The sequence below is a fragment of the Bidens hawaiensis genome, unplaced genomic scaffold (assembly GCF_021521415.1).
Source record: "Bidens hawaiensis isolate Kalapana, Puna unplaced genomic scaffold, B.hawaiensis_p1.1 tig00041610_1, whole genome shotgun sequence".
Classification (NCBI taxonomy): domain Eukaryota; kingdom Viridiplantae; phylum Streptophyta; class Magnoliopsida; order Asterales; family Asteraceae; genus Bidens; species Bidens hawaiensis.
This window is the reverse complement of record NW_027505721.1, coordinates 16,851-31,608: the sequence shown is the minus strand read 5'-3', so window position 1 is coordinate 31,608 and position 14,758 is coordinate 16,851. Positions and strand designations below refer to the sequence as shown.

The 14,758-nt window shown below is 34.0% G+C and overlaps 1 protein-coding gene across 1 annotated transcript; it reads right to left on the bottom strand.

Annotated features, from left to right (window-relative positions):
- Nucleotides 1-1,336: 1,336 nt before the first annotated feature.
- Nucleotides 1,337-5,517, bottom strand: LOC143614966 (putative galacturonosyltransferase 14). Its single transcript, XM_077088243.1, has 6 exons — nucleotides 5,376-5,517; nucleotides 4,130-4,185; nucleotides 3,848-4,003; nucleotides 3,187-3,777; nucleotides 2,788-3,090; nucleotides 1,337-2,028 (listed from the first exon to the last, which is right to left on the bottom strand). Exons 1-6 carry the CDS (start codon nucleotides 5,515-5,517, stop codon nucleotides 1,747-1,749), a joined length of 1,530 nt encoding a protein of 509 aa, XP_076944358.1. The 3' UTR covers nucleotides 1,337-1,746.
- Nucleotides 5,518-14,758: the final 9,241 nt, after the last annotated feature.

The following is a 14,758-nucleotide window of genomic DNA, read 5'->3' as shown; positions in this document are numbered from 1 at the left end:
CGGTTTTTCGGTTATTTTCGGGTTTTTTTCAATTATGTGTTGACATTGCAAAAAAAAAATTAAAAAATGAAAACGCATATTTTGAGCTTGTATAATCGTGTTAGAGTACCATGGTCCACATATATATTGAATTCAAAAAACAAAAATAGGTGCGTGTACGTGGAACTATACAAATACAAAGTTGCTAAGTAGAGTTAATTTAAAAATTAAAAAACATGAAAAGTTTAGTCTCGGTCTTCATTCAACATCTTATTTATTTATCTTAAAAGTTTAGTCAATTTCTCATCATCTTGATAATCTTTATCGTCATCAATCGATTCAGTTCGGTTTTGTAAAAATGGATAACCGAATCGAAACCGAAAATTCCGTTTTTCAAAAAAAACAAAACAAAAAATTAACCATCGGTTAATGCTTCGGTTCGGTTTTTTCGGTTAATTCGGTTTCGATTCGGTTAATTTGGTTTTCTGTTCACCCCTACTTGAAGTGGACCATTCACCAATTGGCTGATTTTGTTTCGTATTAGCTTGACGATTCAAATATTCGAACCTAGAATCACTCCAGGAGGAAACCCAAAAGGGAAGAGGGCTTAGGGGAGGCCTGATGACAAATGTAGATACTTTTTAACATTTAACACTCGACTTATATATAAATTAAATGAGTTGTATTCAGACAATGATATATCATCTTCATGTGTTTAAACTCAGCTAAAACAAAAGTAAAGAATTAAGTAAATATTTGGGCCAAACTCACGATTTGCAGCATCTAAAAGAACTTATAGAAGCTATTGTTTTCAACATGTTTGGACTAAATGATAATCAAATTACTAATGACAGTGTCTAGTTTGTTTCTGAAAACATTGTTAATAACCAAATTATTTATTTTAATAAAATGTAACACATTATAATAGTTTATATTTAAATATATTGAATAATTTGATTAGAAAACATTAGTCTATAAACTTGGTGAAATTTTTTATTTTGAATTATGATGGGGGACTAATGAATAGCTAAACTGTGTAAATATATACAAACAAACAAATTGTATAAATAAACTTTTATTTTAATAAACATCAGTAAATTGGTTTAAGATAAATGACATCAAATTTCATATCATCATAACCCAAAGATAAATGCCCATAAACAAACGCATGCAATGAAGGATTTTGCCATCCTAACACTTGTGCCATACAAAACGCTCATTGTAGATGCTCTTACACGAACGTGACATGTATACAAATCAAGATTCTCATCACAAATGCAACAAACAGTACCATGCAAACTCGGATCAAAAAGAATTTACTGCACAATTTATATGTTTCTCATGAATCATATTCATACATGACCAGTACCCACATATAACGTATAAATAATGTTCTCTGTGACATAAAAATTTCAACCATCTGTGGTTCTACAAAATGACATAATCATAAAGAAAACTTATATGAAAAACAAATAATCATATCCTTTTCTGATGCTAATCGGGCCGGGCCTAAATTTGCGAATACTCATCTTCTTCATCTTAAATACTTTTTTCTGGCAGGCCCAAACTTAAATTCCTATTATTTCATCATCCTATCAATTACTGTATACCCTCCTGATATGAAGGGCTAAATATTGTCTGAATAAAGAAAGGATTGTGTTACAAACCGAAAGAATGTGGGACCCACGGTGGGTCCATCTTTCTCAAGAGTTGCACTGCAACTCTGTCAAATATATGTATGCAAAATTCTTTGTGTACCAATCACTGTTATTCCGATATGTGGCAGTTCTTCACAAATTCATTTGAGTAGTTGACGTATTTTGACCAAAACGGACGAAGATGCTCGAACCCGATCTCTAGCCATGGTTTTGACTGACCGTTGTAGTGAATTACTGCAGCCTTTTTTACACTCTCAATGCTGGTGTTGTTCTGGTAGCCCAAGCCTAACATGTGCCATGACGGGTCGATTGGATGAACATAACCTCTAAATGCAATTAGAGCTGGTGGTAATGTTCCAAGCTTCCATAATGTCAAATTTGACTTTAAATTCTGCAAACAACAAAGTTGAAAATCATAATTAATAATTGTAACTGTATATATCCTTTTTGTCATTATTTGTCAACTGACAATATTGGTGTAAAAATAATGGATTGCATTTTAACTGAATCTTGTTATTAGTTATTAGAAATAAGCCTGTAAACAAACTGAAGGTTCGGTGAATAGCTCGTGAACCGTTCATCGGTAAGTTCGTTTATGTTCGTTTACTTAATAAACAAACAAACATGAACACATATCTCGTTTGTTCATTTGTATGCGTGAGCGTTCGTTCATTTAAATTCGTTTATGTTCTTTCATTTATGGTTTGTTAGCTTACGTTTTTAAGCTCATTGTTAAGGGATAATCTATTAAACAACTTAGTGTAGTTTAATAGACTTTTAAGCCCAACACATTGTTCTCCACATTATTGCTAACTGGTTTTAGCTCAGTTATGTTGGTTCATCTATGTTCAGTTACGTGCTTTGTTTATGTTCGTGAACCGTTCGTTTATACTCTTAACGAACACAAACAAAAAAACCCTGTTCGTTTGATTGTTCGTATTCGATCGTTTGTGCAGCAACTTCGGCTGAAGTTAAACGAACGAACACGTGCATGCTCCATTCACATTTGTTTAGCTCATCAACAGGTCTAATTACAAATGAAACCAGAAACAAAACCTAGAAAAACCTAACTCGGGCTCACGGCTAAACACTGATAACCCCTAATTAAGAAATACTATAAATCTAATATCTATATTTACCATCTACTTACCTCTTTCAACCACGAGTGATACGTGTCTCTAATATTAGTTTTTCTCCATGTGCGCAAGTTAAAGATATTCATACCAAAAGCCCAAGCACATTCTTCCGGGTCCAAACTTTTTGCTACTAGCGGGTGAGAAAAATTAAAGTAGATTTTGAACCGTTTGCCCATTACCCACGAGTCTTCACCTTTGCAGGTTTCAACCGCCCCGTTGACTTTTCCACCAAGGTCAATATCCCAAAGTGGCGATAAATCACGTTGTATTACAATATCATCATCTAAAAAAACCACCTTATCAAGGTTTGGAAAGAGCTGCAAAAAATTAAAAATAACTAAGGTATCAAACATAATCTGCATTTATGCATGAATCTAACATATATGCGTATATGTAATAAGTTGTATTATTACCTCTGGCAAATATATGCGAAGATGATTTAGCAATGATATGTATTTGGGACTTCGAGCCTGCAATTTGGAGGCAAATAATCTCGGTGACGTAACATTAATATTGGCACCCGCAACATGATTCCCATGGTAGTAATTTCTAACTCCATCATGATTTTCCACAGCTTCAAGAACAGGAACATTATCTCGGGTCAACCAGTCAATCTGATGAACACCTTTGACTTCCACAATGCTTGGTGACATTGAATTCAATGCAAACCATGAGTGCATGCCTGCATACGTTTTCTTGTCGGTTATCACATGAAACACAATCTTTTCAGGCCGGAGAGACGACTGGACAGCTGACAAGACCACCACTGAAGCCGCCAGGATGTTGTCGGTGAACAGAATAAAGTGGTGGTAGGAGTTATCGGAAAGAAGCGGGAGTAGTTCTGGTGGAGGTAATTGTTTTCTTGCGTGAGCGTTTGAAGAATATTCATCGGTTAAACGCAATGAAAGACAATGAATGCCTTTTGGAATTGAAGTTGCTGCAAAGTGTTTGTTCATAAGTTCTTGAAATTTAGATTCTCGTATCTCTCTTTCAGATCTTTCCATCTGTCAAAGTATCCCAAAAATTAGATATTTTACAAAGTAAATCTGTTATAGAAGTCTGAAAAACACATACCATTCCTTTTAAAATAAGAGCAAATGTTTTGGTGTTGTATTTGTTGTTTTTCATTTCTGAAACGAGTTGTTGAAAGTTATCAGGAAGCTTTAGATCATTCGGGACTTCTTCAGAATGAACTTGATTAAGGACCGTGTAGAAATCTGTAAGATACCTCTGTTGCCATAAAAAATGAAAGCGTTTCAAGTTCTAGAGATATAGTAGCATTTGACATAATTAAGCAAGAAACAGCAATTTGGAATGAAAAACGAAGTCTTTACAGATAACAACTTGTGATCTTACCTCTGAATCATCACCTCTCCCAAGAAGTTTTGGTCCCAAACGCCTGCCTAAACAATCTGAAACATAGAAGAATTCGTTAATGACTGTATGCCACGTGCAACATTAGAAGTATTATCAGTAAAAATAATATGGCATTTGTAAAGAGATTAATGCCAAAAGCCTGCTAAAAAAGAGATGGCATTTAAAATTTTATCAATAGGAGAGTTACGAAAAGATAGATGGGCATAAGATGCACTATATTGCTGTCATAATAAGAGATACAGATTGACATGTGCAGAAGCTCTTATTAAATTGTGAAAGTGAAAACACGGCATTGTGTCACCTACAATGGTAGAATATAAACGTACGGACTAGCTTAAACTGAATTTGACATGGTTGGAAACACTAGAAAAGTTTGTAAGCAACGGGAGATTTGGAGCATCATCCACCATGCTTTTTGATAAATTTCTCACCGTATTTTTGGAATCAAATCATCAGAAATATAAACCAAACATAGAATATATCAGCTGCGTAAACTTGAAGACGTAAAAGGGTGCTGCTATACAGACACCACCCACAAAAATGTACTGACACATCATTTGGGCAATATGACAGAGCGATAAAAGGTCAAGCAAGCCGTATGACTTTGTCAGTCAAAAACATCATATGGGCCACATGATTTGCCCCTCATACGACCCACGTGGCCATTTTCTCCCTCCCATACAACCCATAAGACTACTTTCTCTTGCCAAGTAAAAAGGTGAAAGCACAGTTAGGCCTGTAAAAGAACCCACCGGGAAGTTGGTTTACGTTCGTTCATTTAATAATTTTTTTTTCCAGTTTGAATCTGGTTTTTATATTATAATAAAATGATCCAATTACAATAGAGAGGCAAGTAAGCAGGCAACAAGATGCACCGCCACCCCCCTTTTGAATGGCAAAACCGATCCTACTGAAAACAAAGTTATCGTTCTTTGGCCCGCTGAGTTAGTAAACGAACGAACAAGAACAAAAAGTCCGTGTTCATTTAACTAAACAAACAAACACAAACACAAATACTCATCCGATTAAGTGTTCATGTCCGTTCAAACTTAAACAAACGAACACAAGCAAGCTCTTGTTCGTGCACGTCCGGTTCGTTCGCAATCATTAATTCGCTTAGATGGATCTAAACCTCCAAAAACATTAAAAATAAACAATTAGAACCCTAATTCAGATCTATAAAGACACCAAGATCTAAATCCTAATATTAGCAGCATAATCATACCAATTGAAGAGCAATTGTTGACACCTTCCAAAGTAACAACGGCAGTGAGAATGAAGACAAAGGGTAACAAGAAAGCCAGAATGAGAATGGTATGGAATATAGTACGGTAAGAGATATGACGAGCTGCGATTTTGATCTTCATTAAGTCCTCAGAACTAAACCCTCCATTGCTGTTGTTATTATTATTATTATTGGTGGTGCTTGATAATATGGTTATACTTGTCATACTATGTGAGGAGGAGGAGGAGATATGTAGCAGCAGCTGCATAATGACCCCTTAACAACACCACCGACAACCAACAGCAATCTCATCGTATTCAGATCCAGACACGCTTCTGTTGTTTATCGTTGTCGGGCACCAATGCATTGGGTTGGATTTGAACAAATGCAGGAGGAATTAGGGGTTTATATAATAAATCTAGGAATTTACGAAATTGCAGGTGCATATGGAAGAATTATAGATTTATTTCTTCATTCATGATTGACTTTTTGGATCGATGAAAGAAAAAGAAGAGAGAGAGAGAGAGATAGATGATGATGATGATGATGATGATGATTATTTATTTATTTATTTATTTATTTACTCATTTTTGTAGGTTTTTCAAAACGGGTTAATATTCATCATTTACTCGGGTCTTCAATTTATTTTCGCAATTCCGTTTATAGACTCGGGCCCGCCATTTAGTTTCGGTTTTTGGAGGTAAGGGTGTTCATCATATCAGATAACGGATTATTCAGTTCGGGTTATTCGGATTTGAAAATTTTAGGATTCTATCCGAAATCCAATCCGATCCGAATTATAAATATTCATATCTGATCCGAATATATCCGAATTCAATTCGGATCGGATTCGGATAATATAAGAATAATCCGAAATAAACCTAAAAATCTAAATATACTATTAAAGTATAACAAGTTGTCCACATGTAATTTAACTAAGCACTCCACATAGGATGTCAGATAATATCATGTCACCATTTCCTATTATATCATGGTACATGACCCGTTTACTTATTATAGCCAATGACCCGTAAGGCTTTACAAAATTTTGAAAAATGAATTATTGTGTGATACGGGTTTTGAACCCAAGATCTCATGTTTCAAATCAAATTTGCTTACTAACCCTACTAAAGTGGTAATTGTGTTAATATTTTTGACTTGGTATATAAATGTGATTTCTCTTCAAGTATAAAACCAAAATTACAAAACCGAAAATTACGAATTACTCTTGAACACATATTTAAAGTTCAAACTTCAAGTAATAGTCTAATAAATACACAAAACCAGAAAATACCACTAAAACATGTTTTTATTCGGATTAAACGGATATCTGAATAATCCTAACAATCAGAATTTTTTAAAATTCCATATTCGAATCCGAATTAGTTATCCGGATATTCGGATTGATCCATTTGAATATCCGAATAACAATTCGAATCGGTTTATTTCGGTTTCGGTTCGGATTTCGGATTTCTTGAACATCCCTATAAACGAGTAGGTGGTACTTACTAGTTGGATTCTTGAACTCTACGGGTTTTACCTTATCCCACTGTCGTGCCTTCGAGCAGTGTTTACGAGTGTTAGCCTTGGCGAGTATATCCAGATATGGTGAATTCAGTCAGTAGTCCATTTTGAGAATTTGTTGATCTTTCATAAAATAGAATGAAAGTTATAATGTTTGTATCGATAATAGTTTTATTTATGATTGTGAATATAGTTAAGCACAGTATGTAAAGAAAGAACTCGGGTTTGGTTATTATTTGTGTTTCATTTAGGCTTGAGCGTGTTTAAATTTGGCTCTATTTGAGCTTTTAGTTAGGGGGTCTTGGTTGGTTTTTATTTCATGAAATTAACTACTAAACACATACATAACTAGAGTAGAACATTTATTTAAGTTATTTCCGTGCATAGTAGGTAAAGCTCATTTGTACCGGATCATACCCATGTATATACACACCATTTGATTTCATCACACAGGTTGTGTTTGATTCGTTAGTGGTGCGTCACATTAGTCACTTTTATGTCAGTTTAACCAAAAAGAATGCTTATATGAGTTGAACAAGGTCGTTTCCCCTCAAATCATGCGACATGTATGATGTATGATCATTTTTTGCCTATCATATAGCTTGTATAAAACACTAATCACGTGTGATTATATTTCGGTGGTTTTCTTCGACTGTTCCTTCTTTTTTCTACCTCTAACATATAGATCACAAAAGAGTGATTTTCTTTTTTTTGAATGAATAACTATTTACACGATTTGAATTCATGACTTTATATTTCATATCTTAACAATCTCATCACCCATCAAAGAGTGATGTTAATGTTTGCTTCAAAACTGTTTCAAGGTCACATTAGTGGGCAATTAGCATTAATGATCGCTTCATGACTAGACTCACATCAAGGTCACATTAAAGACTAGATGAAAGGTGATGAGGGTTTTGGTAACTTTAATTTCTTTTATATTAAGCAAGGTGGTAAAATACTTATTTTTTTGAATAACACAAAAAATAAATAATGTCCATTGCAATGACCAAATGTGTAAAGCTGAGTGAAAACTGATGCGTAATTTTTCAAAAAAAAAAAAAATGAACCAAAAGTGAAATCTAATTTTTATTTGCTATATTTTTCAATTCAATGTAGCAAAGCATTGTTTTTTTTTTTCAAAATCTTAGTTTGAATTATGATTCATGGCTACAAATTTGTTATTTAAGATAAAAGTGTCATCTGGAAATTCCAGGAATTCCATAAAAGTAATGAACATATTTACTTCGACCCCATTCACTCTATTGGTAGAGCGCATCATGACCGGTAAACTAAGCGGTTGTTTTTTACATACGATTTATTCAGACTTCAACCTGTTTGGTTTCAGACAAAAAAATATCTGAATAATTAAAATTATATCTGAATCAGTCAGACTTATGTTATTACTGAATAATACAGATGTTTTTCTGTCTATAATCAAGTAGCAACTAAACGTTATATACATGCATCATCCATGTAATTATGGTGACTTCAAATTCTTTTTGTCACTTGCGCCGACACATTATTAGATACGTTGCCTAAAAGTACAGCTATAAATGGACATTGTACTTAGTTATATAAAAAATAAAAATAAAAATAAAAATAAAAATAAAAATGCAAGACTCAAGCCTAAAATTCCCCGTAAGTAACGAATTCATTCCAGGGGTATTAAAGGGAATTGCATGTAGCTATTATTAATTTAGTTAGAATTAATTACATGAATGATGCATGCAGCAAAGTTATATGATGATTTTGGCTTCAACTTTTTATAGATTACTTCTATGATTTTTAATGTTTTTTCATGAGTAGCACGTTCGATTATTCATTATAATTAAAGGTATAATTCAATTAAGTTGTAATGAGAAAACAATTGCATCTTTATACCTAAAAACGAAAATAACAAAAGGAAAAAAAGAACTTTTTTTGTCCTCCTCGTGAGGCCGTGAGGGTTTCAAACTTTCAATGAACATTGGCATTAATGACCGAACACAATGAGTTTTAGATATTAGAGATATGCGAAGGTAAGGTTTTGAAGTGGTATATACGTTTTTTCTTCTTTCTTTTTTTGTGACATCAACAGTTGGATTAGTTATACGCCACAAACCGTAAACCATAACCTAGACAACTTCAACCCAATACAATCAACAACTCTGAGTCCCCCCTCCCCACCACCGACAACTGTTGTCTGATGTTGAGCCCCCCAAATATCGGATCATTGTTGGGTGCTACTGCTAAACGGTCGGACTTGACACTGTCGGGTTAAAAATTGCATGAATGATATTTACTTGTAGACAGTGGCGGATCTAGGAAATTTTATGATAGGGTCAGAAATTTTTTTCGATTGACTATTGCTAAAATTTTTTTGGTGCGGTTCGACCGTTTAGGGCCGGTAATCGGTATATAATTTTTTTTGGTTCGTTTCGGCCATTCCGGTCGGGTCGTCGGGTCATATAGAAAAAAAGACAATCAACCAAAATATCATGTACCTATAAAAAGTACGTTGAAACTTCATTAGAACTTAATAATTAAAATACAATTTAAAATACAATATATCTAAAGTTGTTATATACACAGGTTTTTAGTTTTTAAAATCTAACCAAAAATCATGTAGTTTGACATTCATAGGTAACTCTTTCTTAATAAAACAAATATAACTATCGTTTAAATTCTCATCACACATCCAATTACAAAGATCATACTTCACGTATCTTATAAAAGAAAAACATATTTCAATGCTTGCGGTTGCAATGAGTAATACGAGAGCTAACTTCAATAAACAATACGCTAATGCAAATGAAGTTGGTGAAAGCAACGATGTATATAGAAAGCGAAACATTTTCTTTTAAGATTAAGTTTTTAATCCGTTGAATTCACCCAACATATTAGTTGCGCCATCATAACCTTTTTTTATAATTTGGTAAATTGTAGATTGAGGTATAGATTAGGCATTTAGGCTTAAATTTGTATTAAAATTGTTCCTATTAAACTCAAATTTAACAGGATAAATATTTATATACATTTATATATTTATAACTGTAAATATGTAAGTTTATTTTTATTCGGGCCGGTCTCGAAATTTAATGGGGTCGTTCTCAAATTCCACGGGGTCGTTCTGTCATTCTCGAAAATCCACAGGGGTAACACATATATATCTCTAAAACAATTTTTTTCACAGTGGTCCGCCGACCCCCCTTCACACTACATAGGTCCGCCAATGCTTGTAGATTGACTCACTAAAGTCGAGGTAGCAAGTGCTTGATCGAAGCAATTATGACAACTTGGTGGGTGTTTTGGCGATTCAAAAATAATACCGTCTTTCATGCCAACAAAATTACAAAGAAAACTATTTTTTGACATTGTTCTTTTTGTAATGGGAACCACAATTCAAATATTAGTTGTGGAGTGATTTTATAACCTCTAATGCACTTGTAATTCTTTCTTAGCCGACATAAGCTGATAGTTAGGCTTTTAAACGTTAAAGTAGCAATATAACAGGAAAAAAAATCATATCACTCAACGTAGCCGACACAAGTTGATAGTTACCGATTGATGAATGCAAGCATACCAATGGTGGGGCTACATTCTTTGACATATTTTTATCTCTTGTATTATTTTTCCAACTCCTTCTATTTAGGTTATGTGTTGTGGTTGACTTCAACGGATAAATTTACCCGCATCGCTTGCGAACACTGCAACGAGTGTCAAGCTGCGAGCTGGTTAGCGGTCGTGGTAGGCAAAAAGTGAAGGGATAGGGGCACGAATTGCTAGCGGACCACAACAGACTCAAGCGAACGGTGGCGCGAGCGACAAGGAGTGAAGGGTTAGGTTTAGTGGCGCCAAGTGATGAAATATGATAGGGTGAATTTTGGTGTTGACTTCAACCACAACACATAGCCTTAATAATATTTTTTTTTAACTTTTATTTTATACAACCAAGATATATGTTACATTTTAGGTATACGAAAAATGCACGGGTTTAAACAAGCTGAGTTCAACGAGAATGGTGTGGGAGGCAGATGCCATATTTGGGATGTAATTTAATCTTCGGTACCGCAGGGAGGGAGGTGGTGCTCCTGCTACTTTTTCTCATGTTCTTTGCATTTTTTCATCCTGGTCATGTTAGCTTTGCTAAACATCCTAGACATCTCTCTTCCAGTGTGGCACATTATCCCGAGCCTCCATCTTTCTTTCACTCCCACCATCCTTAATAGTTACTTTTCGAAAATACAATTAATGAGGGCGGTGACTATAAATCCATAATTTCTAAAAAGTTAACCATACCGCAATCATCTAACTTACTCTCTAAATTAATATGGTACAATATTTTCGACCCATGTAATATACGGGTTACTAACAATATAGCAAAAGAACATTCCATCACCTAAGCCGACACAAGTTGATGATTGATGATTGACGGTGGGGACGACATTCTTAAACATATTTTTATTTCTAGTGATATTTTTCCAACTTCTTTTATTTCTTATGCTGATAAGTTATTTTTAATTATTTTTATTTTATACAATCATTAAATATATAAAACATTTCGGAGTGGTTTAGACTAGGGGTGTTCTTCGGGTTCGTTTTTCAGGTTTCAGGTTTTTAGGGTCGGGTTCTTCGGTTTCAAAGTTTTAAATCTTGACCCGAACCCTAACCCAAATCTCTCACGGGTTTTTCGAGTTCGGTAATTCGCATTCGGGCTTTTTTGGGGTGGGTTAATCGTGTTTCGAGTATCCTAGAAAAAAAAACAAAAAAAAAAACAAAACAAATTACAAAACTACAATGCTAAAATTAAAATAAAATATTCTTCTTTGCTAATAACACAAATTATCAAATAATAAACTAACATAACTTGATAAAACAATTCAAAGAAGAGTAAAACTAACTCGAACCTTAATCGTATTCAATCGGGCGTGATTTGGTTATTCTATTACGGTTGCTACTAGTAATAAACAAAAAATATAAATTAATAATAAGCAATCGATCCATAATAGTTAGAATGACAATAGTCGATTAGAGCTAGATTCTGATAACTTTAGTGGCTAAGACTTAGCATATTATAGCTAAAAATATATTTAATTTCAAAACTAAAAGTTTGTTCGGGTTGACCCAAAACTTATAAATCAAACCCGAGAACCAACCTGAATTACTTCGGTTCGGGTTCGGGTTCTTTGGGTCGGGTTGGTTCGGGTTCGGGTATGGGTTTTTTCGGGTTGGGTTTCCGGTTTCGGGTAAAAGTGACAGCCCTAATTTACACTTTAAACAAGCCAAGTCTAAGAAGCTCTTCATAATGAAGCTCAACTCATTCAGTTTAATAAAAAAATGGTTTTGTATAAAACTAAAGATCAGGTGCTTGATAATTTTTAAAAGTTTAGCTCAGCTCAGATTACTCATTATTATTTTTTATTATATAAAGTATTGCATATATACGACATTACACGTATTGTTTGATAATTTTTTCATCTTTATATATATGATGATAAAATTTGTTATGTTATTATATAATTATTACATAAAATATAAATATATATATATTTGCATAAATAATAGATTCATTTAAACTCGTGAATCTAGTGAAGCTCGTTATTGAAAGCTTGGCTCGAGCTTGTTTGATTCAATTCAAGCCTGAGCTCGTTTAAAGTTAACTCGACTCAAGCAGTTAGCTAGTTGGACGCAAATAGCTCACGAGCACCTCGAGTCGTATGCATTAAATTATTATATTTCATACATTCTCAAATTCTCATAAAAAGAAATGTAGAACCCAGTAGGTTTCTATTTTATACGTTTTAACGTTTTGTCTATTATTTAGCGACTCTATGTACCAAGAATACTGGAACTTTCGATTTAATGTATGAAGTAATAACTTACAATGATAGGAGCTAGAGGTGCAGAAACCGGGTTAAAACCCAAAACCAGTTTAGGTTGAAACTGGTTTCTTGATCAAGTTACGATCGGTTACGGTTTGGGTTTTGTCTGGGTTTTAATCGGTTTTTGGTCGATTCCGGTTCGGTTAACTGGTTTGAAACCAGTTTCGGTGGAGAAAATTACAAATCGGTTCTAAACATACGGTTTCAATTGATTCCAAACCAGTTTCTACATAGTCGGTTTTGATTTGATTTTCGAATTGATTCGATTAACCGGTTCTTTTGCCCAATAGGAGCATTATGAACCAAAAATGAAAACTAAAAAGTCTATTCAATTAAATATTTGATTTATATAATTTTGTAAAACTACTCAACTAGAGATGATGCTTGATTCTAGAGATCATGCAAGTATTTAGTGTATTTTCTTATTTACCGAGCTCTTTTTTCTACATTATCGGCTAAATTCATCAGTGCATATGTGGCCATGTGGGATAGAAACCCCCAGTTTTGTAATGGTATTGTCCGCATTTTCCTTGTTGTCCTTAACCATGCCAAGCTCTAATGGTAATGGGACCCTGACTGATAGACTAGTCTAGCCAAGGGTGGGTTTTGTTGAAACCTATGACCTCAAATTCTTTTGTCTTGCACCGACACATTTACATATGTTTGCCCACTTGCCTGCGTACGTCGGGGCTACCTATAGACCCATTCTGTTCGTGTTTAATGTAGAACGTATAACACGAGCGAACCTAATATTTTTCTGTGATTGACCTAGTGGTTTACGAAAAGGGTTCTTTATAATTGTTGGGAATTGTTATTTTGGATCATTAAACTCAAAACGTTTACAATAAAGAGGCAAACAAACGGGTAACAAGCTGCGCCACAACCCCCTTTTAGTGAAAAAATGAACTTTCACTAACTTTGGACACAGATAACTTTGTTTCTACGTTGTTATATGATTAATTATTTATGGGTTTGTGTTCTATAGGACATGTGAGGGTTTTGTAACAAACCAACCGGCGTTCAAACCAGAGCTAAGATGAATAAGATATCGATATTCGAAGTTGAGTGGTTTAAATTACTAATGGGAAACTTGGGTTATTCTAGTAGAAATTTGTTTCATATGTTATATGGTAGCAAATATTTTGTCATAAAATAATATAGAGGTTTTATTTTGACGTAGTCTCTTCATAATCAATATTAGGAGTTTTGTTTCTAACTCATAAAATGACATTAAACATGTCATGAATAAAATTATATAATGACGATTTTGTTGTGTATAATAAAACCATGCATTAATCAAATGAGAGTTTATGTCTTTTGGTATGAGCACTTTAATCCGGTAAAACCTCGGGCACGAGAGTCTTCTCCGGCAGTATACGAACTGTTTTGGTTGTTGTTCTTGGGAAACAAACGAACTCTTTAGTAGAGACCCAAAATCTAAGGGAAATGTATTAAATACGTGCCTCAACAAACTGTATTGTTTTGTTATTTTTTGTTGCAGTCAATGGAGTTGGGTCAAGAACAAGAATTTATAGCCACGCCAATGAAACCTAAGGCAAATGTGAAGATACTTAACAGGCGAAAGACTCGAGTCAAGAAAGTTTCTATTGAAGTTTCTATTAAGTTTTCACCAAAGACATTGACTTAAATCTTTATGTTAATATAAGTTGTACTTTAGATTTATTTCCTTTTCGGTTTTGTATACGGTATTGGACTACGGTATTTCTCTAATATAATGGGAGTATCGTTATACTTGAATCTTCTAACACAAGACTATTCGTGCAATTAACTCTTCAAAACAATCCAAACAACATAACAGAAAAAACCTTCTATCACCCCACGTAACCACATATGTTGATGGTAGTGCAACATTATTAGACATATTTTTACCCCTGTTTCACAGCAAATTATGTTTTTACTACGCTTTAGTAATTCAGTAATATTTATATAAACGGAAATTGACATTAATCAGGCAATAGTATAAGCTGTTACACA